The 10,903-nt window shown below is 48.9% G+C and overlaps 1 protein-coding gene across 1 annotated transcript; it reads left to right on the plus strand.

Annotated features, from left to right (window-relative positions):
• Positions 1–2,268: 2,268 nt before the first annotated feature.
• Positions 2,269–7,786, plus strand: CBLN4 (cerebellin 4 precursor). The gene is made up of 3 exons (XM_047067475.1): positions 2,269–2,559; positions 5,648–5,764; positions 7,589–7,786. The coding sequence occupies exons 1-3, from the start codon at positions 2,269–2,271 to the stop codon at positions 7,784–7,786; spliced, it is 606 nt and encodes a 201-aa protein (XP_046923431.1).
• The last annotated feature ends 3,117 nt before the right edge of the window (positions 7,787–10,903 follow it).

Consider the following 10,903-nt stretch of genomic DNA (forward strand, 5'->3'; position numbering starts at 1 on the left):
GCGAGGAAAAGAGGTAGGAGGGAAAAAGTTTCTTTCAATCTGAGTTCTTGCAGGAAGGAAGATGCCCAGAGAAGCAAAAGACACAGAGAGGATATTGGGGTTGGTGGGGAACATAGCTTATTGAGGATTTAACAATTCTGTCGCCAGCGGACCTTTTCTTCTCAAACCCTTTCCAGCCTGGAATTGAACAACCCAAGTCCCAGTTCCTAAGCAGATATCCTGGAAAAGGAAGGCGCGGTGCCTATCCCTACAGGAGAGAAAAAGGAGCCAGAAATTGGATCCTGCCTCTTCTCTCAAAAGACAGCATCAAATGAGAGGACATTGCAGCTGCTACCCCAGCCCACTGTGCTAAGAGCCTGAAGAGATTCACCCAGTGTAGCAAGGGTTTATGTGGAAAGCCATGCCAGGCTTAGGGTGGACATCAGTGCTTGGGGAAGTGGTGCCATTCTTCAGAAGGCCTTTTAGGTTGGAGCTTAGATTAATACTAACAAACAGCACAGGACCTTACCTAGTGGAGTCCTGCCCTCTCAGATAGGGTGAGTGACTTGGCCAAGTTCTCACAGCCAGACCAAGACAAGCCCTTCCTTCCCAGTGGTGGCTGCGGAAAGATAAATCTTGCCAATCAGAGGCCAAGATGGCAGTGGGGGGGCCCAGGAGGGAGGGCGGCGCATCTGGAGGGGAGAAAGGTGCTGTGTTCTCAGCAGTGGAGTTGGCCTTTTTGTGGGGATCCGGTTTCGGAGGACTTACTCTTCCCTTGTTAACTCTCTCACACTCTTTCTCTGGCCTGGCCTGGGGTGGATTCGCGGGGTGGGCGGGAAGGCGCGCGCCCCTACAGCTTCTAAGGCTCCTCTTCCCGGAGCCGAAGGCATCCAGCACCTCCTCCTGGCGCCCCCAGTCTTCCCCCCCCCTCCCCGCCCCCCGGCTTGGGTCCGCCCCGAGGCTCCCCAGGGCTCGCCCGTCGCCAGGGCGCATTGGGGCCGGCTCTGGGCCAGCCGCGGTCGGGACGCCGGCGGGTCCCCGGGTCCCCGGCAGCGCGCCGCCGCGCACCCGGCTCCGCACCCCGGGCTGGCAGCCCCGCGCTCGGCTCGGAGAGCGCTCGGCGGCGGAGTGCCGCGCCGGGGAGGGGCGAGGAGAGCCGCAGCCCCCTCCGCCCGCCCAGACCGAGGAGGGGCGAGCAGGCGCGGAGCCGGGCGAGCGCGGGGCTGTGCGCGCCTCTCTCCGGGCACACACTCTCCGCGCCGCGCGCTCCCCCGGCTGGGCGGCCTCGGACCTTGGCAGACAGCGGCGGCGTGCGCCGTGCTTGCTCCGGGGTGCGTTCAGCGCCGGGCGAGAGCCGTTCGCTGGGGTCACCCGCCCCCTTCTCCCCCTTTCCCGGGAGCCCGCGGGGTGAGCTGGAGGCCGACCCGGCCGGACGCCGCGCTCCTATAAATAGCGCGCGTGTGCCCGCCTGGCGCCCTCCCGGCTGCGCGAGGACAGACAAAGTTGTGCGCAGGGACTCCGGGCGCGCGGCAGCGGCTGGGAGAGGACCCCGCCGCCGAGCCGCCCTGCGCCCTGGAGCTGATCCCGCGAATTTGTGCTCTCCGTGCCCGGGACCCCGCTGGCTGCCGCCTACCTGCCGACGTCCGAGAGGCGCCGAGGTGCGGGGAATTTTTGACCAGGCGAAAGTGGGAGTCGCTAGGGTCCTGGTCATGATCGCAGCCTCGCGTTCTTCTCAGTCCGGGAAACACCTTCTGCCTGTGTAATTCGTCCGTGCCGCAAGCCCGACGCGTCCAGGACCGACATCCGCATCGCTCGGCGCCCACCAACCCCCGAGGCTTTTGTTTTGTTTTGCGTTGTTTTGGAGCCTCCTTTGTTTTTCCTGCTCCGTCGTCCACCTGGGGGTGCTTGGGTTTGGGGTGAGAATTTATTACCGTTTTCCTCCTTGAGGTGTGAGTGTGGGGGGCTGGTGACTTTTAGATGTCCAGGAGCCAGGGTGGGTGCGGGGGCCCCAGGTAGGGCTGATTCTTGAGCGGAGGAGGGTGGGGTAGGGGGTTCTGCATGAGCTCCTTAAAGGACAAAGGTAACAGAGCCAGCGAGAGAGCGCGAGCGGAGACTTTGACTTCAAACCACAGAATTGGGGGAAGTGTGCGCGCCGCCGCCGCCGCCGCCGTCCCTGCAGCGCTGTCGGTCTAGCCGCGGGCGTCTTCCCGAGCGCCGGGGTCCCGGGGTAGGAGGCGAAGCGGGCGAGCAGAGGCGCCGGCGGGCTGCGGCTGGCTCACGCGGCTCACCATGGGCTCCGGGCGCCGGGCGCTGTCCGTGGTGCCGGCCGTGCTGCTTGCCCTCACCCTGCCGGGGCTGCCCGTCTGGGCGCAGAACGACACGGAGCCTATCGTGCTGGAGGGCAAGTGTCTGGTGGTGTGCGACTCGAACCCGGCCACGGACTCCAAGGGCTCCTCTTCCTCGCCTCTGGGGATCTCGGTCCGGGCGGCCAACTCCAAGGTCGCCTTCTCGGCGGTGCGGAGCACCAACCATGAGCCGTCCGAGATGAGCAACAAGACGCGCATCATTTACTTCGATCAGGTCAGACCCCGAGGGAGGCAGGGTGCCGGTTGTGTGTTTGCATGGTGGCGGAGGCCGGGGCGGGGCGGGGCGGGGGGCGAGCTCCCGGCAGCCCGGACCGGGGGCTGCCTGCTCAGGCTCAAGTTGATCTGACTGGGATGTGGGAGATCATTTCGGCACTCGGCTCTCCAAATGCGCCTGGGTCTGAAACTTCGGTCTCTCCCACCACCGCCCCCGCCCCGCATTCCCTCCTGGCCTCTGGAGGCGGCGGCTGGGACAGCGGGAGAGAGGCTGGGAGCGCTGAGCCCAGCAAGGAGAGACAGAGCTCAGGACGAGTTTTCACAGCAACAGGTCCATAGGAGCCGGCGGGAGCCTGGTCCCCGGACCTCGCAATCTCTTGGCCAGAGCCTGCCGCCCCCCCCCACCCCCACCCCCCGACCCCCGCTCAGACTCCTCTGCAGGTGCCGCCGAGGCCGTTCCCGCGGTACCCTCGCGGTCTCCGGATGAATGATTGGTTTCCCCGCAGCTGGAGAAGCTTCTCCCCAAAGGGAGCTTCGCGGGTCCACATTCTCTGCAGGGATCTCGCACGTGGCCGGAGAGGGTGGGCAGCGCTGGCGTGGGTCAGATCTCACCCACCTTTCTGCGGGCAGGATCCCCCCCCCCCCCACACACACACACGTTGCAGGCGCCTCTGCAGCCGAAAGCCTTCCTGTGGTACTTGGAGAAAAGTTGCGGAGGGAAGGAGAGGAAGGAAGGGCGGCTGCAGGGAGCTCCCATTGGGAAGCGCTGGGAAACCGCTGCTCCTGCCTCTGCTCCTGTCCTTTCTGAGAATTGCAAATTCCCAGGGAAAGACAGACTGTGGGGTTGAGGGCAGGAGGTGGGGAGGAACTGATGAAATCTGTGGCTTCTGTTTAGCCACCGGGAGCTCTGGGGTTTGGCTGATGAGAACCCCCCCCCCCCCCCACACCGGGCATCAGCCTAGGTTCCGCAAGGAATCCTAAAACTGAAAACTGACTCCGGGGTTGTAGTTTCAACCCTAACAGCACCCAGAGTCTTTTTAGTTCCAGAGGCACTTGTGTAGTTCACAGTTGTATGCGAAGTCACATGTGTAGGAGCACAGGTTAAATGATGCTGCAACATGCGTCTGGGAAGGGATGAGGTGACATTTCCATTCCTTACTTAATTGTTCCTAAGTAATGCACTCTCCAGCTGGCCAGACAGAGAATGCTTCTCTGGGGCTTACTCTCAGATAGCTATAATTTTTAAAGAATTAAGCAGTCCCTTTGGGGTTTTGGTGCAGTATTTTCCATCTTGATGGAAATAAAGTCTAGCACAGCCCTGGGTTATATTTCAATACATTTAATTAAATGTTGGACGATTGCGGACAGGGCACCGTATAATACGCTGAACGGTGCATTCTTTTCCGTGACCTTTCCGTCAATTAGAAGAGGAGAATGGTTTGTTCTTCTTTTTGGAGAGCCATGCATCGTAGAGACCACAAGACACATTTAGTTATGGATCTCTATGTGCCTGGATGCTCTAATTACAACGTAGAGTCAACATCCAGCCTTATGTGTAGTCAACACTAATCAGCCATTTCCATTACTGCTAATGAATTATGCTACTTGTATCTGATTCAGGAAGTCCCCACTAAGTACCTCAAATTATTTTCAATGTGCTTGAAAAAAATCTTTGCAACATCTCTGTTGGGGAGTGTGGCACAGTGGCGATTGGTTATTGAAAGCTCATTGATCGTCAGGTCAGAGGAAGAAATCTGATGGTTACTTGGAAGAAAGTGAAATCTCAGAATAAAATTACACACATACATGTGTTTTAAGCCAAGGGTTGAGCCTGGCGCATCTGCTTGACCTGTTACTATATTCTGGTGCGTTGCTTAGAGGGGATAGTATATTTTTAGGGAGTTATGCAGAAGGCTTAATATTGGCAGGAATGTAGCATTGCTGGTGGCCACTGATACAGTAGAAGTGTCTCTTTGTAGGGACGTCTGATTTTGGGGGATGCCAGTTATAGATTTATTTCTTGGAGAGAATTAGATTAAACTCCAGGTATTTTACGACTTCCCAGCCCCAAACATTCCCACTCGCTTTCCCACAGGAAGGGACTTCCTTATGTGACATTTGCAAATTTGGTGTAAAGAGGTCACTTCTTGAGATTCAGAGTTAATTTCATAACCAGTAGAAACAGGCTGCATGTCTTGGAATACAAAGCGCCTTGTTGCTTTCTTCGGAAACAGCGCCTTAATGTTACTTTTCATTGTTGACCCTTGAAGTTTAAGCAGAGACCAGGTGATTGATAAGAGGATAATGGATAACACTGGCAGGAACAGAAGAAGGCCACCTATTTCACAGCCTGTCTTTATTCATGCTCCACTTTTTGGCAGCCTGCAAAGGCTGAGTCATTGCCAAAATATTGTAATTAAGGCCTAGATGGCACAGCAATGAAAAAATGGCCATGGATCTTGGGAGAGGTTTGGCAGAGGCTCAGGGGAGGGCCAGGCATTCAGATCAGTCTGTGCACTACTCAGTATCATGGATTATGTCACATGGTGGAGGGAGTGCCCAGGCCTCTGTGTGATGTGTCCAGGAATGACTGCAGAGAGCCCATGGATGCCGATTGGCTGTCTTGAAAACGTCATCTCTGGACATTGCAAAGGCTTGTAGAGGATGGGAATATAAATACAGGGCAGATGCCTTTTCTCTGACTCTCAAGGTAAAGCTAATATTTATAAGCCCTCACATGTTATCTAGATGTTTCCAGAGCCATCAGGCCTCGCTGGAAATTGAGGCATGAATGCAAAGCAGTTACTTTATTATTTTTTTTCCTGTACTATTTAAAAGACAGAAGAACTTTCCATTACACAAATCTATTTTCCAAGTCACTAAAGAGGAAAGAAGTAGAACACGGTGTTTTATTCTATATGGTTTCTTAAGCTAGTTGTGAAAGAAATAAAGAAGGAGAGAGAGAGAGAGAGAGAGAGAGAGAGAGGAAGAGGGAGAGAGAAAGGGAGGGAGGAAGGAAGGAAGCTTGTCTTAGTTATGGAAGAGAATATTGTAATAATTTACTGTTCTTTATTATTTTTTATTTGTAGATCCTAGTAAATGTGGGTAATTTTTTCACCCTGGAGTCTGTCTTTGTAGCACCAAGAAAAGGAATTTACAGTTTCAGCTTTCATGTAATTAAAGTCTACCAGAGCCAAACAATCCAGGTATGTGTTTTGACCTGTTCCCTCTCTTCCCCCAAGCAACAGTGTTTATTGGCAGTGGTTATGTATTTAAGCGTTTATCTCAAGATGTGTTTTCATTGTAAAAATAAACAACCATCTTTATAGTTTATTTTCAAAACAGTTAATTTCCAGTTTTCTTCTTTATAGCATCCATTAAGGCTATGACAAGAAACATATAGAAAAATAAACAATTGAATTTATTACCATCCTAACAAGCAACCATTTAAAAAACGTGGCTTAGTAAAAACTCAGTGACACAGATCACTTTCTGAGATCCCGACTTCAGTTAACCCATATGCAAAAATGAATCTGAAGAAAGTTGTAAGACTAGCAGAGCTTTACAAGTATCTATTACATGAAACAAATTCGCTTTTATTGTTAAACTGCATGAGATACAGTTAACCATTGAAAACAAATCTGTGAAGCAGCAAACTACTCAATATACTTTTTACAAAGGGTGTTCTCTGCGTATGTTTTAAAGAGTTTATCCTCAGTTACTCTGATGCTAGGAAATTGTTACAGATTTCACTTCCACAGTGAGCAACATATTTTGTGTTGTGCTTTCTCGGGATATGGGCTTGACCTTACACTCAAAGCCTAGCCTATGATACCCAAATATACTAACACCCAATGGCACCGATGCATGTCTGTGGAATTCTAGTATTCTTTTTATCATACACTCAATGTTTGTGTTGTATACTGTCGCCAGGTGAATGATAGATTACAAATTCTTCTCCCACTTTTACATATCCTAGTGAATGGATTTATCATCCACAGATTTAATTAAAGTGCTTTTTTTTTTTTAACACAAAAGGAACGAATATTTAGTAAACAAATTTACTAGCGTGGAAAAGCTTTTCCCAAGCCCCAATATTTAGAAATGTATGTAATATTTAACACAGCATAATAAAAATTGTAGTGGGGAGAAAAGTGAACACATTTTGAGTTTATTATTTGATAATAATGATGAGTTTATGAATTATTGATTCTTTGCTAATTACCCATCATTAAAATCTTCAGTGGTAGTGGTGATCACTATCGTTTTTACGTTTATTTATTTATTTTGAGAGAGAGAGTGAGAGCGAGCAGGAGAGGGGCAGAGAGAGGGAGGGAGAGAATCCCAAGCAGGCTCCCTGTTGTCAGCGCAGAGCCCAACGTGGGCTTGAACTCAAGAACTGTGAGATCATGACCTGAGCCGAAATCAAGAGTCAGACGCTTAGCCGGCTGAGCCACTCGGGCTCCCCGATCACGATTTTTTAATACACATTATCAGGGCAAACAGAAAAAGAGCCCCCCCCCCCCCCCCACACACACACACATTCCATAATTTTAAATGAACTGTGGCACTGTCCCTGTTGCAGCTGACTAGTAACTTGAAAGGAAGCTGATAGAATCTTGCTGTATCTGGGTTCATCAGAGCCAAGGACACTGGGCTTCTTTTTACTGATATACTGGGAAGCCTCAGGCTTGCTTCATTACCAGAAGGTTCTTATCGAATATGACAAGTAAATAAGACCACAAGCTTAAGTTATGTGTTGAAGGGAGGCCAGTTTCCGCGAGGCTAGGCCGCTCTCCATGGGTGGTATCCTTTTGTAGGCATCTCAGGAAATTTCTATGGGAGAAGTTAAAAGTTATTTTAATTAAAAAAAAAAAATCAGCTCAGTGGACCTACTAAGTGCGTAGCCGCCACAGCCAGGGTGAATTTACTGAACATCAGCTGGTTTACCAGGTCTTTCCTCTTAGGCATTTTTCATTAGCCCCCAGCAGATGTTTTCAGTGATTTGGTTTTTTTTTTTCTTCTCGTAGGTTAACCTGATGTTAAATGGAAAGCCGGTAATATCTGCCTTTGCTGGGGACAAAGATGTTACCCGCGAAGCTGCCACTAATGGGGTGCTCCTCTACCTGGATAAGGAGGATAAAGTTTACCTAAAACTGGAGAAAGGTAACTTGGTTGGAGGCTGGCAGTATTCCACGTTCTCTGGCTTTCTGGTGTTTCCCCTATAGGATTTGATCTCTCCGCGATGTTGATCCAGGGGAGGGGAGGCCCACCCCTGCGTTGTTGGAAGATCACTTCCTCATCATCGGATTGACGTCTTTTATTGGTTTCTCATGGGTGAATATGGATTCTCTTTAAGGATCCTAGGCCTGTCCGAACTGATACACAGTCTCGCAGATGATTTGTGTGTGTGTGTGTTTCAGTATACTTGGATGGGGACTCACAGCAGACAATACCTATCTGTGCTCAAGTGTTAACAGTTTAAAAGCTGTCTGCAAGGTTCATTCTGAATTTAATTTCCTGGAATCACTGAATTCGTTGCAGATGTGGCGTTTTCTTTCTTTGTTTCTAAAAGACTGGCGACCGGGTCTTAAGAATTAGAAAACTCTCAAGTTCTGACTGCAATCAACGGTTAGTATGATACTGCCAAAGAATTGTATGCTGTGTTGATATATTGATTACACTTGTTTTTATTCCTTTGGAACTCGTCTCTTTTGTTCTCTTAAGGTAACTGGGAATTGCTTTTTTCAGTGACTGGCTTTGTGTCTTCTCTACCAATAGGGTAACGAATGGCTTGCCCGCAAATTTACCCTATGAGATCACCAACATGACTTCCCTTAACAAAAAAGAATGCTTCATAGTTGTATTTTAATTATATATGTGAAAGAGTCATATTTTCCAAATTATATTTTCTAATAGGAAGAATAGATCATAAATCTGACAAGGAAAAAAGTTGCTTCCCCGAGTTCTAAGTGCTCAGCCCCCAGAACCTCCACCAGATTGCCCTCCTCCCTGGGAAATCTTATACTTTCTTGCTCAGCTTGAATTACCATGATTGATAACAACCACTTTATTAAAAACCTGAGGGATTTTTTTCCCTTAGACCTGACCACTTTATTAACTGGAGATGGGATGCCCCTGTTTTTAATTATACCTATTTTTCAAGCCTTCTGTTGTGTTTGGAAGTATCATCTGGTTTTGCCTTAATTCCTTAAATTGTATATATTTATCTGTTTAGCTAATATTACATCCAAATATCCCATATCTAAACTTAGTGCAATATCTTATTTTGTCTTTTGTACAGGTCATATGAACTCACAAAATTACTTATGTCTCTGTCATAGAATAAAGGTTAATATACGTTAGCCGAATTGTTTTGTCCTTTTGGCTCGGGAAATATGTATTCTATGTGGTTTACTTCCTCTTTCTCACCAACCCTTCTTTCCTTCCCCCCTATCATTTCTTTTTCTGGGAGTTTTTTGTGTTGTTTTTTTTTTTTTAATTTTAACGTTTATTTATTTTTGAGAGACAGAGAGACACAAAGCATGAGGAGGGGAGGGGCAGAGAGAGGGAGACACAGAATCCGAAGCAGGCTCCAGGCTCCGAGCTGTCAGCACAGAGCCCGACGCGGGGCTCAAACTCACAGACCATGAGATCATGACCTGAGCCGAAGTCAGACGCTTAACTGACTGAGCCACCCAGGCGCCCCTTTTCTGGGAGTTTTTAAGAAAAGCTTTCTGAATCTGGGGGGAGTGTCCTCTGAATTGGCATAGGAAATCTTTCCTGGATTTAATCCATTCAAATCCAGGAGTTGTCAGTCTGCCAAAAGAGAATCGATGGACTTAGTAAACTCTTTCGGAATGGACTTACCATTAGGTAGTCAAGTTGAGAAAATTTGCTAAAATCTCGTCAGAGTGCTCAGTGAGTGAGTGCGTGGTGAGGAGGCTGAAGACCACTCAACGGGAAGACTTGGGGGAAAGTTCCGCCCCTTTCACAACACTAAGAGACAGATGGAATATTACGGTGTCTTTTGCGGAGGCTCTGGCTCCATTTCCTGGTCTTTTCTCAATTAAAGCAATTAAAAGGGCCCCTTTTGTAGACGGTGGCAGCGAGGAAGGTGTTCGAGGACCCTGTGAGAGAAAACACACGGGCAGGTTTTCCAGCATAATTGTGATTAATCACCAAGTCAAAATATTCATTCATCCCAGGGAGACTCTCCTCCTTCCTCAAGAAGAATTAACTGGAGATGTTGGCATTGGATCCTCAGTGTTTTGCTTGGCAAGTTACTCTTCAGCTGGCTTCCAGTCAGAAGCTTTCCTCCTTTGTGACTGTGCTGTGTAAGAACACAATACTGCACAGGGGACTTCCATCTGGGGACGTGTGGCATCCTCTGAAATACACCTGCTCTAACATAACCTTCCCCCTGGCTCTCTGTATTCAGGGCTTGCGTCTATGCCTTGCAACGGACTGGTTTATACTTGAATAAATATGCTATTAGTCATTGTTTTGGCAAAATGGCTCAAGGGTATTTGCATTAGTAATAGACGCCTGTGATGGACCAGAGAAAAGGTGGTGCTTAAACAAAATAGACCAACGTATAAGTGTCTTTATCAACATGCTTGTGGCCATCCTTTGGGGCTTGCTGTGATTTTTCTTGAGTTTTCTGAACAGAAAAGAACATCGGCAAAGGGCTTGACTGTAATTCCTAAGCTCCAGTGTAGATATTTTGGAATGCAAAATCCATTCAGAACCTCCCAGAAAAAATTAATATAAAAAGGCACACAGGGGCAGCTGGGTGGCTCAGTTGGTTAAGCATCCCACTTCAGCTAAGGTCATGATCTTGCGGTTCATGGGTTCGAGCCCCGCATTGGGCTGTGTGCTAACAGCTCAGAGCCTGGAGTCTGCTTCGGATTTTGCTCTCTCTCTCTCTCTCTCTCTCTCTCTCTCTCCACCCCTCCCCCGCTTTTCACAGTCTTTCTCTCTCTCACAAATAAGTAAACATTAAAAAAATTAAAAAAAAAAAGGCACTGAAGCTGTGGCCATCAAGTGTGGGAAGGCACCTGTAACAGGCAGGAGCCCCAGAGGGGAGATCAGACGTCTGATTAATGTGGTCAGAATGAAAGCCTTAGGTTCTTATTCCAAAGTGGGTCTAGCTAATTAGAGCTACCCAGACATCATGGCTGGAAAGGTAAGATTGAAGTGAGGGAACAGAAGGGACAGAATGATTTAGTCCGGGGAGCATAGATTTTGGACAGACATTGGATGGAATTCTACAACTTTGACTTACCAGCTGTGTGACTTTGGGCAAGTTTCCTCACCTCTCTGAGCTTTCGTTATTTCATTTG

Source organism: Lynx rufus, unplaced genomic scaffold, assembly GCF_022079265.1.
Source record: "Lynx rufus isolate CCGP_SWC_20201006 ecotype Redwood Valley unplaced genomic scaffold, mLynRuf1.p SCAF_8, whole genome shotgun sequence".
NCBI lineage: Eukaryota > Metazoa > Chordata > Mammalia > Carnivora > Felidae > Lynx > Lynx rufus.